This window comes from Sminthopsis crassicaudata, chromosome 1 (assembly GCF_048593235.1).
Source record: "Sminthopsis crassicaudata isolate SCR6 chromosome 1, ASM4859323v1, whole genome shotgun sequence".
NCBI classification, from domain to species: domain Eukaryota; kingdom Metazoa; phylum Chordata; class Mammalia; order Dasyuromorphia; family Dasyuridae; genus Sminthopsis; species Sminthopsis crassicaudata.
Genome location: NC_133617.1, coordinates 178,138,381 through 178,161,420, shown reverse-complemented (window position 1 = coordinate 178,161,420; position 23,040 = coordinate 178,138,381). Strand labels below are relative to the sequence as shown.

The 23,040-nt window shown below is 40.0% G+C and overlaps 1 protein-coding gene across 3 annotated transcripts in view; it reads right to left on the bottom strand.

Annotated features, from left to right (window-relative positions):
* The window catches only part of JARID2 (jumonji and AT-rich interaction domain containing 2), a 297,444-nt gene that overhangs the window by 12,050 nt on the left and 262,354 nt on the right, over positions 1-23,040 (bottom strand). For all 3 annotated transcript variants that reach the window (XM_074272131.1, XM_074272149.1, XM_074272140.1), the window contains 9 exons: positions 19,561-19,653; positions 14,978-15,096; positions 14,425-14,495; positions 12,846-12,960; positions 8,349-8,454; positions 5,971-6,153; positions 4,770-4,900; positions 3,464-3,647; positions 278-385 (listed from right to left, as the gene is read on the bottom strand). In XM_074272131.1, the coding sequence (XP_074128232.1) occupies positions 278-385; positions 3,464-3,647; positions 4,770-4,900; positions 5,971-6,153; positions 8,349-8,454; positions 12,846-12,960; positions 14,425-14,495; positions 14,978-15,096; positions 19,561-19,653 (1,110 nt within the window). The remainder of the gene's footprint in view (positions 1-277; positions 386-3,463; positions 3,648-4,769; positions 4,901-5,970; positions 6,154-8,348; positions 8,455-12,845; positions 12,961-14,424; positions 14,496-14,977; positions 15,097-19,560; positions 19,654-23,040) is intronic.

Here is a 23,040-nt window from a genome sequence, read left to right as displayed (position 1 = left end):
ATACACACCGAGTGGACAAGGCCCTCAGTCCTAAGGGCCCCAAAGGTCAGGAGACCATGGCTCTGGGGCAGGGCGGTACCTGGCAAGGGCACATGGCCCAAGTCAGAGGCTGTAGCTTCCTTCCCACACCAGCATAGACAGGCTCCCCGAGCAGAGGAGTCCATGAAGGCCTGCCCCAGCCGAGACTCCGCTGGAGCTGCTGGAGCTCCTCCCCCCCTTCCCCCTTCCCAGACGCAGCCACTGCCCACCCTGACGGCCTCCCAGGTGCCACCCTGACCTCGTCATAGCGGTACATCAGCTTCAGTCCCCGACAGGATTTCTGCTTCTCCACATGGCGAAGGGCACACTCCAGGCAGAAGACGACATTTTCATTTTCTTGTACGACCTGAAAGGTGGGAGAGAAGCGGATCAGGTGTGAAAAGAAAAATCGAAGGGCCAGGAGGGGCTGTCAGGAGTTAGCTCTGAGTCTGGGGGCACCAGCCACCTAAGGAGCACTGACAACCCCGCTAAAGTGCCTCGGCTTCCACGAACTGTATGGAGTCATCCAAGAGAGGGGTAGGGTGAGCAAGAGGAGGATAACCTAGGGTCAGAGAAGCTCAGCTGATTGCCCACGCAGGCAAAAAGGGAAGTTCTGGGGCTGGAAGAGAACTTCCCACCACCAGCAAATCATCAAGTTTGGTTCAATTCCAAATGAAAGGTGTGACTACACAGAAGTTATTTTAAACTGGAAAAACAACAATTTCTTGTGCTGGCCTGAGGACCATCTCCAGAGGACTGTGCTTGGGCATCAACTCCTTTGAGGAAATCAATGCAACTTTTATATTTCATCATCGGAGACACTGATAATCCAAAGAAAACTGATACATTTTGTCTAAGAAAGTTCATGTGCAACTAGGATATTTTTTACAACATGGAATGTATGTTGTGGTATTGTGGCATTGTTCTAGTCACAATTTTAAATCAATGATTTTGGAGATATTAATGAAATGAATGTCAAATTTACAGATGAAATGGAAGACTAATAACATTGTGAGTAACAACGAGAACTCCTAAAAAAAATTAGAAAAATGGACCATACAATGTACTAAGATAAAACTACATATGGATAAATATAAAATCTTATATCTAGGGTTCAAGGGAAAAAACATCAGCTGCAATAGAAGAAAGCTTGTTTTAAAATGACATATATGGGGGGAAAAAAAACTTCTGAGTAGACTACCCTCATAAACCACATGTTAAAAATTATGACTATTCCAAAACAATAATGCAATGTGAAGATGTATTAACAGAGGCAGGAGGAGGCAGACCAATCAAATTCAGCCTAGACTAGGATAAATCTGAAACATCAGTATCAATTCCAAGCACTACCTTTCAGAAAAGAACAGTGATGAACTGCTGGCACATTCAAAGGGAAATCACAGTGTTTAAGGATTGGTTGACAAACTGGATATTTAATCCAGAAAAGAAAAGTTTCATTAAGAAAACACATGGGACAGTCCACAAAACTTTGTAAGATCGTCATATGGAAGAAGCATTAGCCTTGTTTCTAGAATTGACAGATGAACGTTTCCAAAAGGTGAATCCATCTGTATATAAGGACAAAAATTCCAAACAATGAGAACTGGTCAAAGTAGTATGGGCTGCTTTGGAAAGCTGTAAACTATTCCTGACTTGAAGCAGAGACCTGATGAACCGATGTGGAGTACTGCTTAGATCTGGATGAGCTTAAATGACCATGTTTGGTTCCCTAGAAAGTTGACAGAGTTAAACTCTAGGTATGGGTTACCATCCTAAAAGAAATTATGCCCTTTGCAATGATTTTGAAATAATCCATTTGTCACACTACTTATACACAGACACACAAAACATAAACTTCTAAATAATGTGTTATGTTGCAGAGGTTCCATATATTACACAAGAAACATGTAACCAGACTGAAATATGATTGGGAAATGTGCAACAAAATTGAAAATAATATTAACTTATGGTCTTCCAAGTCAATATGTGGCCAGTGGGATCTGTTTGTATTTGAATCTGATCTAAGTTTTATTGTAAGAGAAGAACTACAATGGATCTTCCTAACCTCAAGGGGCTTCTTAGATCAACTGAACCGGAAAGTCAAAGGATATATTCCCATCAATTACTTGGATATTACAAAGCTCATCCCCGAGTCTCATCGGACTCTGCAGAGATAGATATTTGCCCTTTGTTAGGCCCCATCAGGATATGGATTCATTTCAAATGGCTAGCTCTTCCCCATTTGTCCTAATGTTTTAACCTAGAAAATGTAAGAGATGTGGAGTGGAGATACGGCATTTCCCCCTCATTTCTTCAGATGAGGGAATCCATTCCTAAATCAATTAGGCTAAAATGTTTAAAGGCAAAAAGAATACTGTACTAAAAAGATCACTGGTCTTAGAGATACAAGCCATAAAGTTCAAGACCACTCTATTGCCCTCAGAGTTCACTTATGCCTTCTAAACCACAATTTCCATATTTGTATAGGAAGGATGCGAAGTTTTTCAACTACCTAACCTCCAGAGAAAAGCACTTGACTACATGTTGTGAAGAAAGCCCTTAGAAACATTATAAAAATGTGGGTTTATCGCTATAAATGGGGGCAGAGGCAGAACCAAGCAAACCTGATTGGCAAGTCTAAGAATGCGGATGAACTGAAAATGCAAGCCACGGGAACGTAGCTGGAAAAAAGGCTAGTGCTCAAAATGTAGACTTGGCAATCATTTGTATGAAGTGTTAGCAATATGTGACTAGCTGAGATCCCTGCCGGAGAAAGCACTGCTTGCACACACACATGCTGAGAGCTGACTCCTGAGCAACACCCTTAAGAGGAAAAAAATGAAGAGAAACTAGGATGGCAGAGAATGAAGAAACATAGAAAAAGCCAAAAGAAATGGTACTTTGGAAACTAAAGGCAGTCAATATCAAATTCTAAAAAGATTTAGGATGATGAGCACTGAGAATAGGCAGTTATATTTACTGACTGGAAAAATGACAGAATCTTAAGAGCTGAAGGAGGTCAACTTCTCAACTAATACAGAACTCTGCCATACAATGTCTCTGATAGGCCCACACGGACCTGCTGATTGAACATTTACAGGAAGGGGTGCTCACCTTTTTTGTATGCCAAAGTCTTCCAATGTTATTGACAAAATAATTATCGAATTGACAGCAGTTTTTGTACAGGACTAGAAACAAACTATAGGGAATAAATGGTGGCAGGGAGAGTGTGTAGACTCTTTCAGAAGTTTGATGATAAAAGCTAAGAGAGCTAAGAGAGAGCTAAGGCAGAAATTAAAGGGGATGGGGCATCAGGGGAAAAAGGGGATAGTTTTTAGCAGGTTCTTTTACTTGTTGCTTTGTTAAAGAGTTAAGCATTTTTACAGGCAAAACGAAAAGCCCCATTAGTGGGGGGAGACTGGGATGTGCTCGCTAACGGCCTCACCATGGAAAGGTAGCACAGGTGCTGACAGATCTGACACCGCCTCTCAGATGTCTCTAACTGCAGCCACTTTCGAGGCTTTTTCTTCCCATCCGTCACAGAGCTGTTGCTATCATGGCTACCATAGCGTGCCGACGAATGCAGGCCAGCTTCGAAAAGCTGCCTTCGTTGCCTTAGCTCTGTATCCCTGTCCAAAAACAAGAAAAAGCCAGATGTCTATTAGCAAATCTCACTGAGTCAAGTGGCCCAGCTTTTCCCCCAGCTTTCAAAGTTAATGTGATAAACATGATTAAATCTAATACAACATTTAACAAACATATATGGATAAGTTATTTTTTCCCCCTTTCTCATTTTTTTCACTTCATATCAATGCTTGGATTTAACAAACTATTTGTAGATTTCATCAGCAATTGTTCGACCGACACCTGTCCAAATCCATTGTCTACCGATCAGCACTAACCAGTTGTGTCTCCCCCTTGAGAGAGAGATAGCGGTGCTACATAGTAGGGGAAAAGAAAAAAGGGTTATACAAGAAGCCAACCAACACAGTCACACGCTCAATTGATTTATTCAGCCTTAACTTTTGCCCACTGGATTCATTTAGTCTTAACTGTGCAACTCCAAAGTAAGGTCCTTATTACACTGTGGGATAAAAAGCTCAGTCAGATGGATCACTAGGAGTTGGGATAAACACAAACCACGCAGTGCCAGTTCCCAGCATTGTGTAGCCATCCACAGAACCATGAGGTCTGTTCACTTTCCCTAGGATCTCTTCACTTTCCACTGCACACAGACCATGTTAACGCCAGGACAAGTTCCCAGCATTTTGTAGCCATCCACATTAACCATGAAATCTGTTTGCTCTCCCTAAGATCTCTCCACTTTCTACTGCACACAATGCCAAGCCATCATCTCTCGTTCCTGCTCGGAAATAAATCCATCATAAACTACCAGGGCCTAGTGGCAGCAAGGGGTTAAGGTCCAACATTCCATTCACTCCTTCACAAAGACTTAACATTGGGCACCATCAGGAAATTCTGGGTCCTATCACCAAAGAAAAAAGGAGAATGAAGCTCCATCACAGCAAAAATCTTTAACCATCTTGGACAAGGCCTAGCAAGGCCAAACCTGGTTCTATGACCTGCCTGGTGGTCTCATGAATGAAGAATTTTACCCAGGAAGGAAAGCTGGCTTCCGGCCCACTGCAGGCAGTGATAGTTCCCGCGGGAAGCCCGGCCCCTTGGCAGCTCATGGGCTCTGCTGGCAGAGCCCTGAGAGGGACAGGGGCTGCAGACGCACATCTGGTTACCTGAGCTCATCCAGAAGGGCGGAGATGGTACTGAGGGTGGGACCATTTTCCTTTTTTGCTTCTGCTGTTGCAATCTGGTAGAGTAACTTCTCCATTGAGAATGGCTTGGCTATGTGACGACGCTTCATTTCCTGAAAGAAACAACTGTGTTAATATGGGTCTATAGGCGGTATGACAGCTGGAGTTGTTGAGTGATGTTGTGGTGTCCTTTTTGAGTAAAAGGGTACGGAAAAATGGCAGAACAGGTTCAGGCACAATGGGACGTTTTATTTAAAGTGAATGAGGAGAAATTCAAACTAGAAGTGAAAAGGGGTTTAATGAAAAGAATTAAAAAGTGATAGCTGTAATTTTTCAAATGAACATTTCCAGTGCGAAAGAATATGATCTAAAATTAATAGACCCAAGCTTTAGGTAAAACCAATTCACTGCAGAAGCCTACTACTTAATCCAAAAGATTAAAATATCAAACACAAAACAGATTTCTCACAGATTGTTTCTTGAGGATCAATTAATCACTAACCATTTATTAATCATCTACTAATAAACATCTATACTGTGCTAAGTACTAGAGATACAAAATAGGCAAGGAGTTCCCAAATATACACTAAGTAAGATATACTTAAAATAAAAAGGAAACTTTTAACAGAGGTAATTAAGAGGGGTTAGGAAAGTCTTCCTGTAAAAGATAGGATTTTAGCTGCATTGAAAGGAAGGTCCCTCAGCATCACAAAAGATGGAGAGCATTCTAGCTAGGGAGAAGGCCTGGAGCAGATAAGAGTATCTTCTTGGTAGGACAGCTAAGCCAGTGTCAGGGGATCCAAAGATACATGTTGGGGAGTAAGGTGTGAGAAGGAGAGCTAGGGAAGAGGGGTCTGGGTTATAAAGAACTTTGATGCCAAGCAGATCTTGGAAGTGATCTGGGTGAGTATCATATTATATTATATATCTTATATATATTACATATATTATCATATTATAACACTACAATCTCCCCAAACTACATGCTGATTAAGCGAAATCGCCTTAAACCCAGAGAAGCCAGGATGAGGCACAAAGCAATCTTCCTTTGGTAGAATGGCTATTCTAGAATCTTCCCCAAGGTCTGAGGGGATACTGTATATAAATACACCCATGGGAAAGGGAGGAAAAATGAGGAACAGAAAAGAGAATCTGAGTCCATTGTGTAAGTATTATTTTGTACCTTGGCTGTTTCAAAACCCATACTTGTCCACTGGGTGGTAGCAAAGTGCACAGTTTCAGAAACACTGTAGCCACAGCACACTTTGGACACAAAGGAGCCCGGAAAACAGACAACAAACTGGCCGCTTTGCTGTACAGTACGGTGCACCTTGATCCCCTCCTTGCACAGCACCTCTGGGGAGATCTGGGGAGAAGCAAAGAGCAAAGAGTTGAATATTTCTTCAGGAAGGAAGGAGAGAAGAAGTGTAACTCTCTGAAACAAAGTGACTCTCAGCAGGCAGGGCTAACAAAGCAAACACCGATGTCAGGGGGACATTTGTTTAAAATGCTAATGATGACTTTCAAATTCAGACAGGGAAGGAAAACCAAGGCAGCTCAGCTGTGAAATCCACTTCCCAGGAGGTCTTTAAAAATGGAGACCTATCTTATCTCCCTAGGGCATACATAGTACAGAGGGCAAAAGTGAGAGAACTAATATCCCTTCCCAAGCCTCAATGGGTTATAGTTTAGAGAGAAGTTTTGCTGCTACAGGTTTAAGAATGGCAACAAAAACCTATTGACATTTATTAAGCAGCTCTGGGTGCAAGGCACTATGTAAAGCACCAGGGATACAGAAAGATCTGCCCATAAAGAGCTTACAACCAAAAATGGGGAAGACAGCATGCAAACAAATATATACAAAGCCAAATATCTGAGGATAAGCAGGAATTATCAAAGGGAAGACACTAGAATTAAGAAGCCACTTCCATATTACTGTTCTGTAAGAAATGACCAGCAGGATGAATACAGAGAGGCTTGGAGAGACTTACATCAACTGATGCTAAGTGAAACGAGCAGAACTAGGAGATCATTATACACTTCAACAATGATACTGTATGAGGATGTATGCTGATGGAAGTGGAAATCTTCAACATAGAGAAGAGCTAATCCAATTCCAATTGATCAATGATGGACAGAATCAGCTACACCCAGAAAAGGAACACTGGGAAATGAGTGTAAACTGTTTGCATTTTTTGTTTTTCTCCCCAGGTTATTTTTACCTTCCGAATCCAATTCTTCCTTTGCAACAACAACAACAACAAAATTCGGTTCTGCACATATATATTGTACCTAGGATATACTATAACATTTAATATGTATGGGAATACCTGCCATGTAGGGGAGGGAGTGGAGGGAAGGAGGGGAAAAATTCGGAACAGAAGGGAGTACAAGGGATAATGTAAAAAATTACCTATGCATATGTACTGTCAAAAAATGTTATAATTATAAAATAAATAAATAAATAAAGAAGAAGTCACTTCCATTCTACCTGTAAGGGTCTCTACGGTTTGATGATTGGGAGTTTAATTCAGTTCACCAAACATGTAACATATATAAAGGCATGTCAAAATTTGACTGTACTTGGACCCCATTCCAAAAATCACTCCCCCGCCCCCAATATTGCCTGTCCAGAATTCTCCTGTGTCTGGGGATCCAAAGATTTCCTCATCTATCAGTTACACTCAAAGATCTCGAGGGCCAGCCACACTGGCTCCCTACATGGAGAGCTGCATTATCAGTGATCCTAAACCATCCAGTCTCATTTTAAAACCTTTACTATGTTGTTGTTTTTCACCCCAACCCCCACCCCCCAGTAAGTGTATAACAAAACCAAATGGTTTTTCTATACTAGAGCATGAATGTACCAGGCTGGCCGAGTGGCTTTCTTGGACAGGAGGTAGTAGCTTTGGAGAACAAAGTAGGGATCTTTTCAGAATCCCTCATCTTGGAAAGGATCCCCCTCAAGAATAAGGAAAGTAAATTCAAGAAGCAACAAGTTGTCAGGAAAAGCTAGCAAAAACATCATCCCCTAATGCTTTCTGGAAATGGGTTAAAAGAGATAATAATAATCATTCTCCTGGCATCTTTCTCTTTGCCCCCAAACTTAAATGTACCACTAGCACCTACAGCTTAAAAACCTGGGCATGACAGAGAGAACAAAAGAGAAGGGTGGATAGGAATTAAGTGTAATTCATGAGGCTGGTCAGAAAGCCCAATCCTGAACAGCATTTAGAAAATGACCAAGTACTCTACCTGCCAAGATTTGCAAAATAGAAGGAATATGAAACCAAGAATCTTCAATCCCCAAATTTTCAAAAGGACCCCCTTGACATGGGACATGAGTCAGCCTTTCCTTCTTGTGCAACAAGAGGGAAATCCTTCTGTTTCCTTATTTTTCCTTCATTTCAAAGGAAACTTTGTTTTGGACCTCAAGGATTTAGCATAGATCTGTTCTTTCCTTTGTTTTTGAAACACAAAGGTAAAATAAAACTAAATACAAACTGTGAATCTAATACAAACTTAATATCTCCCCCAATACCAAAAACAGATAGCACATACCATCACGTTACTTTCAAGCATTTCCAGCCCTGGTGTGCCATTAGCTTGCAACAGGGTATGTACCACATCTTCGAGTTTGTTCTCTTCCTCAGCAGGAATGCAATACCTGAGAGAGGGAGGGGGAGAAAGAAAAAGAGAGAAAAGAGGAAAGATTTTACCAAAGCATTTAGCTGGCATTCCCAAACTTTTGACCTAAGGCCCAGGCTCATTTATTCTGTGCTGAATGACTAGACAAGAAATGAAAAACAAGTTCTTCTGGAAGATTGCCTTAAAACACAGGGAACAAGGGGACTGTTTGGACACAACTCTACAGTCAAATGTACGAGTCGATCTACACATGAGCCACAAAATAAAGCATTTGGTAATTCATTCTTGTAACTCTCAGGCCCATTTCACACAGCAATGCCATAAATTCCCACAGGACTATCTCAGTGGCTTCCACCAAGCACTCAGCCAAGCCACAACCCCACGAATGATTCAAATTGCTCATCTTTTATGTATATCTGATCTACACTAAAAGCCAAAAAGCTTTCAAACACAAAACAGATGTTTAAAAACCCCCATAAATCAGAAACAGACACAGCTGTAAGTTCAAGCAGCCTCTAGTAAAATCTCCAAATCTACCTCCTTCAGTTCTTGGCTAAGTCCCAGGCTCAGAGTTCTGTGCTTTGCCTGCAACAGATGAGATCACAAACATTTAAGTGGGGCTGTCAAATATGGAAACCTCAAGGTGCCTCGTCACCCCTTCCAGAATTAACTCCTGGGATCTACTCCAATTATGTCTTAGAGAAAGTTCTGAAATGCCATGAAGAGGAGTTCTTGAAATCTACGATTACATCTATTTTACACAGTTATGCCTTCCTCTCCTATGTTTTGTCCAAAAAAAGGAAAAGAAATTCATATTAATACAATGCTTTTAAATTTAACAACAACAACAAAAAAAAAAGCCCCACCACTTTCCACGCTTCCAAGGATCTCACAACTTGAAAGGGGCCATTGCTGGGAGACAAGAGCTGTATTTCATTTAGGAATCACAATTTTGTTTTGCTGTAAGTTTTTAAAATCGTTTTCTTCTCCTAAAACTCTTCAAGATAGGTAAAAGGGATGAGTGTTATCAGAGAAAAGTTCTAGAGAAAAAATAAAGAGAGCCCAGAAGAAAAGACTGTAAGACATACCTTTCTGGCAAAAGGAGGAAGGAACAAGACTGAACTCTCAAAGTGAGTGTGGAGTGAGGGAAGGGGGGAATGGACCCCACACTGCCTATAGCACACACATAGTAGTCTCTATGAGACTGGAAAAATAAAAAGGATATGTAAAACACTTGGTGTATAAGTGCAATCTACACCAGTGGTGTAAAACTGCACATAGAAACAGATCCCTAAGGGTCCGTATTGACTTAGAAAACCACAAATCAGAATTATATTATTGGGGGTATTTTTTTTAACATTTCTCAATAACATTTGGTCTGTTTGACATTTCTGTTCTACACTTATGTCTACATGGATAAGAGGCTTATAATCTATTTAGAGAAAAAGGAAAGACACTTTAAAAGTAAACAAACAATATGGTTGTGTCAAATTGGTGATGGACACAATGAAGATTATAGGTACTTTAAGAAAGGAAGTTATGGCTGCAGTGCCTGAATGCTTGAAGAAAGGAATTTCAGTTATAAATAGCATATTCAAAGACGTGAAGATAATTAAATGGTAATGATAATGGTGATTCTAAAAGCATTTTATCCCACTTTCAAGTTTGCAAAGCACTTTACAGATATCTCCTTTGATCCTCACAGTTAGGTGCTACAATTACCCCCATTTATACAGATAAGGAAACTGAGGCAGACAGAAATTAAGTGATTTCCTTACCTGCAAAGCTAATAAGTATCTAAGGCCTAGTATGAACTTAGTTCTTCCTGATTCCACAAATCCAGCACCTTATGCAGAACTCTATCTCAACAGAATGCATATAGTACATTAAGGTAGTAAGTAATGACACAGAAGTTTTAGACAAGGCAATAAATGAAAGGAAAGGCTGGAAAGTCCTACTGTATTGGGCCTTGAATGCCAGGTCATGATTCAATTATGAAGCTGTGAAACTTCAGGTAACAATGTCATTGAACAAAAATACACCACTCTGAATTAACTCCACTAAATCAGGAAGAAATAAATGCAAAGAGGTTATCAATCAGAGAGAAACTTGTGCTAACTCTTAGTATATTGATGCCTATTATGTTTACAAGGATGAATTGTTCTCCAGGAGCCAGTCTCTAAATTGTTGCAAATCACCAGTGTAACTTTTTGCTTTGCAAATTCTGAACAAAACAAAAATGACCAAATCAAAAAACCTCAAAACTTTCTAAATTTTGTTTGGAAAGTATGGAACGGGTTCCCCTGCCCCCAAGAAGGCTGAGATAAGGAATGTTAGTAAACCTCAAATAACATCACCACACCCAGAGAACATCTGCAGGAACATATGATGATGAGCCTTGGGGTACAAGGATCTATATGCATTGGTTCCCAATGGGGAAGGGAGGAAGATACCAACACAGCAAAGATATGGAGGTCTACTTGACAGTGGTTGTGCTTTTAGAAAGCAGACTAAGCCAATGCAAATGGAACTATTGCTGGGCCTATAAAGCAGGGATGGAGTTCAGTAAGCCAATTTCCTATCTCCTCAGGGTCCCTTTTAGGATACTCCTGACAGCTTCTCTTGACTTTGAGATCCAAAGAAGAGTACATACAATGCTTTCATGTGTTTTAGATTCTTTTTCTTTTGACCCATTGGACAGGTTGGGTCTTTTTTCCCCCCCCTTGGGACAGATTGCAAGTTTTAAAAAGGGCCTTATGGCAACTTGCCAACCAGTGTCACTCTTAGGTGCTTGTGATGACATCATTATTCATAAGGGTCATATTCAGTTTCATATTCAGTCATATTCATACTCCCTTGCTGAGGAAAGGGAGTATCCAGTCACCATACTTAAAAAAAAATTTTAAATGTTATTTTAACTACGACATTTTCTGTTACTGATTTGTGATTTTAAACACCATGTTTCTAACCAAAATCATATGTTTCAAGCAAAACACTCACCATAAAACACTCTGATCGCATCTCCCCCCTCTAACTCTCCTTCTAAGTTATGAAAGGCCAAGAAGTTGTTCTATATTTTCTTCTAAAACATCCCTGGCTCCCACTCCATCGAACTCTCTATTGATGTAAGTCATGGAGAAAAAGACAGGGTAGAACAATGGCCCTCCAAATGTTCTAGGGAAGTCACAAAGAATGTGCAGCAGCCTTTCATTTTAAAATAGTATTTACCTAATCAGGCAGAACCCTAGCTGGCCAATCTAACATCCCCAACCTGGTCCTCCTTTAAGTCAGAAAAATCTGGTAGGCTACACTTGCTAAGGACATCCTGCAGGAAAGCTCAAAAGCATCTGCCTCAGTGGCTGATAAAAAAAGAGTTATTAAAAGAATTAACAAGAAAACAAACCATAGACATTCCACATGAGCTCTCTTAAATTATCATCCATATTTTTAAGGTATTGTCTACTACAATTTGCCAACTATGAAGTAAAATTTAAAATGATCTCCCAGACGCACTAGCTCCTTGGAAGAAATTTGGGTTTTTTGTTTGTTTGTTTTTAAAACACTGTTCAATCAATCAGTCCATTAAGCCTATAACATAGGGACTGCGGAATAATGTGTAGACTGGTCAACTATAAGGATACAAGACAGCACATGGCATGTGCATATATTAAAAACATCTCTTTGCAATGATTTCCCATCTGCCACTGATGAAGAAACGCAAAAGCAAAAGCCCAAACTTCCTCATCAGTATTCCTCACAGCAGATACTGAATGACAGCAGCCAGTGGTAGATACAGAATGTGCAGCCGCACGACATTTAGGTAGGCTGCTGGGACAATATTGGGAACACACGCATCTCTTCCGAGTGAGAAGTCAGTTTCCCCACTAAAACCTGAGCAGTCTCTGTATCGGGATTACAAAGAACTGGGTGCCTCAAAACCACCCTGAAAAATAGCTGCTGGTCCATTGTTACAAAACAGGGACCACCTAGAGGACAAGGAGCCGGCCAGTGGGGTGGTCTGGAAAGTGTTTTCATACTTCACGCTATGGCACCACTAAAAGACACAGAAAACTCGCTACTCCTGAAAACAGAGCTCCGTGGGCTCTACTTGACCTGGAGCTCTTTGAAGAGCAAGTAGCAAAAACAAAAGGAGGGCTCTTAGCCCAGGCTGGCCCTTCTCGGCCCCACCAGATGCACGGAGAACTAAAGGGGATTCACAACAGGCCTGGAAAGTCTTCCTTCCCCCCCCCCAACTCCATCTCAGCCATGGGGGGAGGTATCAGGAGGGAGGGCAGGAGAACAGAGTCTGAAGGACAGGCTGAGATCTGCTCCCTGGAAACCTCCCACAGGGTCCTGGGAGGAGAGGGGCAGCCAGAGCCGGCTCAGGGGCGGGGGGATGGGGGTACTCACCAGATACAATCAGCACCAGTGTGTAAGTAGTCGATGTATGGAAGGTGATTTTGGTCTCGAGACCAGCATGAGGTAGAAAAGACCATGCCAATATTTAGCCAGGGAATTGTCACTCCTACAACAGAAGGGCGGCAGATAAATAGACGGTCATCACATTCTGCAGTGAGGGAGGAGGGAGGGTACTGGGATGGAACACTGTACACTGTACCTTTCTTCCCTGCATTGCTTTGCCATAAGCCAGGGTAGGAAGTGACTTAGAAACAAAAAGCATTCAAAAAAGGAAGAAAAGGAAATGTGTCATGGTAACAAAACAAGTTACATTGTTCTAACAAACAGAAAAAGAAAATAATGGGTAGGGAAGAAAAGGAGAAAAACAGTCTGAAAAGACAACTTCTTTAATCAAGTATAAAAACACAATTTCTCTCAGATAAGGGGGAGGAGGGCGAAGAAGCAAGAATCTGATGAGTAGCACATGTTAGGACAATAGCTTTCAATGCTTTAGTTTAGGAGATATCTACAGAATAATAACTTCACATTGGTCACCCAATTAGCGAATAAATCTGTCAGGGGGCAGTTGTAGAAAAGTCAGTGGTGATCAAAGTCCACCAGCACAAAAATTTTCAACTTTTCTGAGCTGTAAAGGGAGAAAAATATTACTTTTGTTCTTAGATGCTACTTGTGAAAGGGAGACAGAAGGCTTACTGATGGAAAAGTGACAGGAACAAAAAAAGGTTCAATTGGACCAAAATTTTGCCTCTGCACCAGGAAAAAATTTTATCAAATTTTATAGTTGTAATACCTCTATAGAAAAAGGTCAATACTGCTTAGTATTTCTTAATAATATTTTAAGGCTCTGCTTTTCATGAACCTGGCTAAAATTTTCTTGAATCTTTCCCCATCCAAGGGGAAAGAGATTGGACTTTTACTACCTCATATATAAGAAAACATACTATCTTGGCTTCATCTTAAATGTCAATTGTAATCTTTAAAGCAAAACTTCTCAACTTCTTTTTTTTAAAAATAAATCTATTTGTCAGTCTGGTTATGGCTAAGGATCCTTTGTAATAACTTTCTTTTAATTCAAAAAAAGAGATTACAAAGGAATGCAATTATAATGAAATATAATCAAGGAGAAAAGTAAAATGCTTTGAATTTCTTTTTAAATTAGTAGTACCTGATGCCTGCTTAAAAAAAAAAAACACAATAACAACAACAACAAAAAAAACCCTCCCATTTTCCAACCTCCATATCTCCAGACTTTTAGAATTTCAGGATTTGATAAACAATTTCAGTTACCACCTCCTATCCATACCTTATGCTTCATTAGTTTATAAATTTTTATCAAATCCCTCCTGCTCCAGATGTCAGCACAATCTATGGCAATACTTTTAAGGTCGGTTCTATAAATGTTATCCCTCTAAACCTTTAATAATTTATTTAGATGGACCTTTGAATGGAATTCTCTCAGCTGTGGGAACACTTCCCTACAGAAGCACAGCTGTCCTCCATGTCGAGTCTCCTAATGCTGCCTGACAGTGCAAACAGCCCTAAAGAATAACGGGAAAGGAATGGAGCTTACCAGGAACAGCACCAAGGTGACGCAGGATGGATCCTGTATTATTAGGAAGGACTGTAAGATTCCATCCGTGCCTGTCAAGGAAACCACAAAGATTACATCCAATGTGTACACCAGGGCCTTTGACAGAAACCTAAAGAGTTCACGCCCACCCAGCCTTCTTCTAAGGCTAGTGATTTCAAAAGCTTAATGATAAGCATGGCCTATGGCTCAGGCAACATAGCAAAGTGCTAAGACTCTGGGTTTGATGTAACCAAAAAAAGGAGAACTTCTTAGTTTCTATTTTCTATTTACCAATAGTTCAACTACAACTCATTTATGTGCCACACCCTAGATAAGCTATCTGCATTGGCAGAAAGTTCCCACCCTGGGACTCCGATTGAGTCACCAGTTCTTCTCCAGGTGCCATACCCAAGTGCTGGAGACAAAAAGTATTTCCCAACCTCAAGAAATTTCTACTCTACTAGAGTATAAGAGAAGTGTTTCCTTTGGGACAAGCTTTACTAACCAGAATATTAAATTGTCATCAGTTTGAGAGGAAGAAAACTAACTGCACCTTGAAAATGGTTCTGATTTTCCCACTGGGAATCCACTTCCATGCGTGTTGGTATCCACTTTCCCACAATGCACTGCTACATGACATTCTTTTTGTTCCACTAACTTCCAGTACTCTTGCTGTAAGCAAAAAAGAGAAACAGAGGGGATGGGAGTGGTAGAGGTGGTGAGACACAGAGAGTCTATTTAAGGTATAAACTCATATCCCAAGTGATAAAGGGGGTCCACAGGAACAGATCCAGAGGATTTTTTTTTCTTTATTATTATATGAACAGAAAAAGAGAATGAGTATTAGTGTTTTACAACTTGGTAGATTATTTGCTTTGTTTTGGCAAATAAGACAAAATTAACATTTTACTTACAACATAGCCTTTGTATATCTGATTATCAGAGAACATGCCATGATGTAAGTGACTGTGGACAGGAAAAATAAATGACTAATAAACGTGTTATGTGTCTGTGCGCATATTCACACACATACATTTGGGGGGGCTGGGGTAAGGGGGAAGAGTTAAGGCAATCAAACTTAAGTGACTTGCCCAGGGTCACACAGCCAGGAAGTGTTAAGTGTCTGAGACCAGATTTGAACTCGGGTCCTCCTGACTTCAGGGCTGGTGCTCTATCCCCTGAGCCACCTAACTGCCCCATATACATACACTTTTACGTTACTTTTTATTTTGTGAATTCTTAAAGGGAAGCAATAATGTCTGATTTAGTCCAGTCCTTTGCATGTAATAGCTGCTTGATAAATGTAGGCTAAATGTTGTGGGAGACTACATCAGTTATTCTGATAGTTAGAATAAAAATTAATTCAGGAAACCATTAATTACAAAAATAAAATAAAATAAAATAAAATAAAATATTTGGTTTCACAGATAGAAAGATCTAAAAGGTTTCTAATGGGCCTGAAAAGATTTTTCTACAAATCCCAAGCAACCAAGGGTCTGATTGATTTATCACATTACCTAATACATCCAGGGTAATCTTGCCAAGACCTGCTTAAACAGAATTGCAAATCATCTGTCCACTTAGGAGTTCACATTTTACTATTATGATGACACAGAGTTCCTTTGGAAACGTTCCTTGTTCCAACTTAGGCTTTTCTACTAACTTCACATACTTTATAAGGGCTGAATCAATTTCTTCTGATGATATGCAGTGGCCCGGGAGATTTTCTGCCCTAGTGATCCTTTCCTGAAGCTTTACAGAGAACCCATGAAATCCTTCTATATATTTAACATAACTGTATTTGTGCGTTTGCCTATGTGGGAAACCAACTACATGACGCCATTTTTTTCCTTCTGTGTGTCTCTGAAAGTTGAACGACTATTCTAGCTCCTAAATCCAAAGCAAAACTATCAAACCTTACGTTTTGGGCACACAATAAAAAATACATGTAGAGTTGACTTAGATAATCATCTGTGAATAACACAGTGCAGCATACATTCCATATATACAGTGTGAAGCATTATCCTAATGGAGTAGAGACACTAGGCAACTTCTCTTGAGGCACATATTCAGGTTTCCCCACATCATAGACTTTTTCTTTGTTTAGAATTAATGATCATGACAGAGGTCCAACATCACCTTCCATAAACTTGGCGAGATAATATAGGATGAAAATATCAAACATCTCTGCTAGATCTTAACACCCTTTAAGGAAGTGAATATAACACAAACTTGCTATTGTAATGTAAAATTGAGCTTAAAGTCATTTTTAATAGTAACAAATGCATGAATACTTTGTTAAAGAGAGGACAAAATATTTAGAAGCAGCACTTTCAATGGTAGCAAAGAAACCAAGTAAGTGTCCATTAATTAAGGGCTAAAAAATTAAGGTACGTGAATGTAATATAATATTACCATGCCTAAAGAAATGATGAATTAGATGAATGCAGAAAAGCCTGGAAAAGGTTGTGTGAATTAATGGAAAGTGAACTAAATAAAACCAAGAAAACATTATATACAATGATTACAATAATAGACAACGAAAACAACAATTAAAATTAAATGCTGTGGGATAACAATGACAAAATAGACCTACAAAAATAAAGAAGATACTTCTTCCCTAATTCTTTGTAGAAGTGAGGGACTAGAGGTGTTGCACATAATATTAGAAGATGATATGCTAATTAGTTTTAGAGAAATTTGCAAGGGGATGAGATAGGGAGAATAAGTTTAAAAGCTAACAATACAATAGATAAAGATTTTAACACCAAAGTCAAAGTGTAAAATCATGTATTCTTTAGGTTGGCAGCTTTCATGAAATTTATTTTGTGGTAGGAAGGTCTATGGGGTTATTTATTAAAGAGTATCTTTTATTTGGCAAAATAGATATCAGTAGTTTTAAGGAAAAAAAGATCCAAATTCATATAAAGGAAATATAGAATATAGTAGAAATCTAGACTTGATTCAAATTGAATCAATTCTAATAATGGCTAGTTTCCTCAACCATTTTCCAGTATCATAGGAAGAAGCAACAGATGATACATTGCTGGTGCAATATGTTCCCAAGTCTTACTACCTACCTATCTGGGTGGGATAGGATCAATGTGAAATCACTTAATGCTGTGGTTCAGAGGAGGGAAGAGACAGAATATAATCAACAATAATGCTTTATTCTGAACAGAATTTAGTGAATGAATATGGAGGCAGGGGATGAAGATTTTAATCAGTGTTAAAACTGGTAGACATTGATTTATGGGTGTGGAATATCACATATAACCATTAACATTATTGATAAGTTTTGCTGAACTTTTTCCCCTCTTACTCTTTCTTTTTACTTTCTATTATAAATGGTACTCTGGGAAGGGGTAATGGGAAGAATAAAGGGGAAAATATAAGTAATAACAAAAAGAAAAGTTATCATTAAACATATATTTTAAAAGCAGTAGACATCTTTAGAAATGTAGAACCAAGAAAAAACTACAGAATCCCTAGGAAAGCAAGAGACACACAAGTTGGAAAGGCCCAGGCTAAAACTATTTTCCAAGTAAAGTGGGCAGGAAAGAGAGAAAAAGCAAGGAGAACCATCCATAAGTCACCATTCTTAATTCTAAAGCATCAGTATTGTGGGTTGTAATGCAATTCCTCCTCCCTCAACATCATTAAATGATTTTATCGTGATCTTATTCCAACTCCAACCTCTCAAACACAATGAATTACCACTCAAATTTGCAGTGCTAACAAATACTAATTATTTCCCCACCCCCAGCCCAACATCAGCACCACAAATGCCACCTGAGATCTGAAAGCTGAGCTGTGATGGCGTTAATTCTCCTGATCTCACTAGCCATATGTGTTCCAGAATCAGGACTCAGTTGACAATTTGGTTGATGGGGCGTAAGGAAGCATAAGCTCTAGTTCACTAACCAGAGCCGTATGGCACTTTCAGTTCCAAGAGTGGGAAATATGGATTTGTGTCCCAAGATACACACATGGCCCAAAATGTGTGGTATTCAAAAGGCATTCTCATCACCTCAAGTGCATGTAAGGCCACTGTGGAATGCAGACCAGCAGTGTGCCACGGGTGCCCAGTCTTAAATAACTGGCTGGACTCAAAATATTCAGTCAACATTTAAAAAGATTTTCTTTGGCTCTCTAAGTTTTTTAAGTGAATAATAAGCTTATGCCATCAGTTACATCATCCCTATGACACAGATTTGAAACATCCAACATCTTCTCAGCCAACGTGGTTTTTTAATTAGCCTCTGAAAAGTTTGGTTGTGGGAATGATTTTCAAGTTTTCATGAAGAAATCCTAAATTTAAACACAGTGACAAAGCAGAAAGTGGAGGAAACTTAATTTGGACTACCTCAGGTGGAGGATCATAAGAGGCAGATCTAGAAGTCACCTTCAAGAGTCTAGCCTTTTGGAGGGTATCTATTTAACAGATGGAAGAAACAAACTCATAAAGGTGAAGTGAGTAGTCCCAAAGTCACACTATAGGGAGTATGTAGCAGGTACAAGGCTGGCAGCCAGACTGCCGAGCAGCCTCCAACATAAACACGAAGGAGGAAGCTTCCATCTTCCCCTGGCATGTGACACAACAAAAAGATGCTGCTTAGCCTTTTCCACTTTTCTAGCAGATTCTGGGAGCAAAATGGGAGTTCCATAAAGTGTGTATACACACACACACACACACACACACACACACACACACACACACACACACACACCTACCTCCACCAAAGGGATTCAAGCAATCTCTTGCACTCCGAGAAGGGAATCTGGGGGAAAACTTAAAATGAATCTAAGAGCCCTGTGGTCTCTACTTTCCCATTCTAAACAGTCCAGCATTTAATCCTAATGAATCCAAACTATGAATAAAAAACAGACACTAATCAAACAGGATTCTGAATTTCAATATACCACTTTTGGCTCCCAGTTTTGGATCTCATTTGAGGTCAGTGGAAAAAGAGAACTTGTTTATCTGCAGGCCTGTTTAGACAAACACCGCTCCCCAAGGTGGATCTGAAAAAGCATTCCATTCAGGGTCATCCCGATTTTGAAGCAGGTCAGAGACAAATACAGCTTCTCCCATCACCTCCCCCAAACCTCTAGGAAGGCTACCACTCCCCTCACCTCAATTTCGGCTGCAGCAGGTTCTTTACCAAAACACATGTTCATGATGTTTCTTGCCGTTCGATAAAAGGTTGTTAAAGAAACCGACCTTCCCTGGACAAGGGGAAAAAAAAGAAACAAATATACGAGAGAGGCTTTAAAGACATGAAGCTTCAGAAAAAGCACACAAATGCATCCTCAACCCAGCCATGGCTTCTACGAGCCCACTGCTTTGTCTCTCAATCATCCCAAATTTCTCTGACTCAAAAGCATCCTGTGAGAAGTCTTTGGTTGCCTGGCACTGGGGGTTCAAGAAGCTTAGGTCACTAGGCTTCTGAAGCACATCTGTCTATTTCCCTAATTTAGAAGCAAAATAAATCTACTGTAATCATTGGAAACAAGAGATATCAACAAGATACCCCCATCGTTAGTTTCAAAAGTCACCTGCCAAAGGATTTAAAGCAATGTACACTTGTATGCATGATGATTTCTATAAATGCAGGACAGTGACCCCACTCCTTCCCATGATGTGTGAACTGATGCTGCTGGAATGAAGGCTGTAGGTACCAAGTGTCAGAATGTCCCAACTCTTATTGTTCAGTCTTCTGAAGGCAAGTGGTATATAAAGGGACAGACCTAGTAGCCACCTCTCATATGAAGAGGGTTCTACCCCCAACTGAAAGCAGTAAGATTTGAAGCCCCTATTGGTGAAAAATCAATGGTAGCATAGTTGAACTCTTAAGCACCTGGGGAAAGGGCAAAGACAAACCCATTGGTTTTCTGAAAGGAAAACAGTTTGGATCCTTGCCTTTCCCTCAGTGAAATTTTAGAAGTGAAGGACTGCTTCAGATTCTGTCTCAGAAGGCTTACTGGTAATATCACTTTGTGATTGCACACCTCCTGAGCCTGCTTTCTCACAATGGGTGTGTTTTCCAAGGTAACATGCCCTCAGCTCCCTTGTCTACTAACTGCTGCATTTTATACCTGGTTAAATTCAAAGGTCTGACTGCTTGATCCAATTTGGACCAGGATCTTTGGATGTTCAGATGTAACCAAAGCATTTTCCCTCTCTCAATTATAATCAGACCACCTGCCCACTTCCTCCAAACAAACTTTACATTATGAATTAACAAACAGGACTCTATTTCCCCTCATAAAATGCCCCTGCATTCCCCCTCAGACATTTTTAACTTTTGCCATCATGTAGCAAAATTTACTGACGTGAAAAGGGAGGGAATCTAATGGCAAAGAGCAAAACACATCAAGTCTTCTATTTTGGTATAAAGTATAGTAGTAGCTTACACAGTAGAAAGGACAGCTAGGTGACAAAGTGGATAGAGTGCTGAACGTGGAACCAGGAACTCATTTTCATGAGTCCAAATCTGGCCACTAGCTTTATAATGCTTAGCAAGTCACTTGTTTGCCTCAGTTTCCTCATTTGTGAAATGAGCTAGAGAAGGAAATGGCAAACCCCTCCAGCATCTGCACCAAGAAAAATCCAAATGAGGTCATAGAGAGTTGGATACAACTGAAAAGCAACTTAACAAACCCCTAAAAAGCTCAGCTCAAGTGCCACCTCGACTTCACAGGAAGGGCAGCTAGATGGCAGTAAATAGAGTACCATCTCAAGAGCCGGGAAGTCCTGAGTTCAAATCCAACCATGGTAATTACTAGATGTATGTTTCTGGGCAAGTCACTTTACCCTGTTTGCCTCATCTATAAAATGAGATGGAAAAAGAAACGGCAAACCACTCCAGTATCTTTGCCAAAAAACTCTAAATGGGGTTATAAAGCAAAAATAATGTAAAGTCAATACAAAAAAAAAGAGTTATACCTACTATTGTACTGTTTCCTTAAAATATCTGAGGTCAAATTCAAGTTCAAAAAGGAGTCTTCCTGACTGCAGGACTGAAGCTCTTTCCACTGTGCCATCTACCTGCCCTATGACACATACCCACTTACAAACCAGTCTTTAACAGGGAGGGGAAGAATGAGCTAACTGTGATAACAGAAGAAAACTCCTTTTCACAACACCCAGGGATTCTGAAGGGGGAAAGCTGAGGCTCTTGCAACTTTTATGGCCTTGGTAAATGAACAGGATATAAGTGGAGGAGAAGTGGAGGAGAATTAAGACAAAACAAAGTCACACTGACACAAGATGAAAACAAAAACAACTACTCTGACCAAATGGCTCCAAATGGCAAAGGCTATGGCCCAAATAAGGAAGCTGCTTTTTGAACAAAATGAATGGCAGCTTTCTTTCAAATGCGAACATTTGGAAACTGATGGTCATGGTATGTGGCACCTAGGAGACACTTAAGTGGACCATTCACTGCACCCTGAACTCCCCTTTCCCCCCAACTCAATGTATATGTGCCCCCATGACAAACACCTCTCTGAACCCTTCCCCTCCTTCAAAGCTAAGCTCCAGAATTACCTCTACAGTGTCCTCTGACTACCCTCACTCCAGGGAAAAGTCATCCTTTCACAAACTTCCCTCTTTTGTCTAGATCTCTCCTTTCTGACTCTCAAACTCTACTTTCACACCTCTTTGTGAAGATTCACAGAAATCATTTCTCATCTACTTCTGTTAAAATAAAATCCCCTTGAGACCAGGGGCTGTGTTCATTTTTGTATTCCCTAAGCCAGTAGTTCTCAGAATCCCTTTAAAATGTCAAAAGTTATTGAGGACTTCTCAAAAGAAATTTGAAGTTTCAGTATTTATCATATTTAAAATTAAAACCTCTTGGTATTGTTATGAAGAGAATTTTGATCTTGCAGAGCTTCCTGAAAAGGTCATGGGGAATCCTAAAGAACTATAAGCAAAGCACACTGTCATGAAAATCAAAGTTCTGGGTTCAAATCTCTTTTCAGGTGATTTATAACTGATCCTTAAACTCCCTGTGCTTGGACTTCTTCATTTCTAAAATGAGAAGAAGTTGGACTCAACAATTTCTTTGAGCTCTTTTCCAACTGTAAATCTATGACCCAACATTTGTATAAGATATATATATTGAATACTTGGGGAGACAGCTACCACTCAGACAACAAATAAAGCTGTGAAAGGGGGAGGTCATCCATAAGAACTTTTGCTCCCCTTATTCCAACCTGTCCCCCAACCTTCACCAAACCATGTAGCATAACCAATAGAGAAGGTGAAGGCCCCATCTCTCCCATGTATTTTTCCCAAAATTTTAAAGGAGATCTGAGAATATATAGAAGCAAATGCTCATTTGCTATGCTAAATGCCATGAAAAAACCTATAAGGAGTTAGCTAAGAGGTTTGGAAGACCATATTTGTAAGTAACTCACGTTGGGGTCAAATCCATAACATTTTAGATACCTCTTCCATAAAATGGATTTTAGGTGGAAGAAACTCAAGCAATATCATTTTTTGCCATCAGGTCACTCCATACACCATGGAAGGACTTAATACTTGTAAAGTTTTACTTTTCTGCTACTCAGGACATATCAAATTCTCTGCAGCTCAGGCCAGAAATT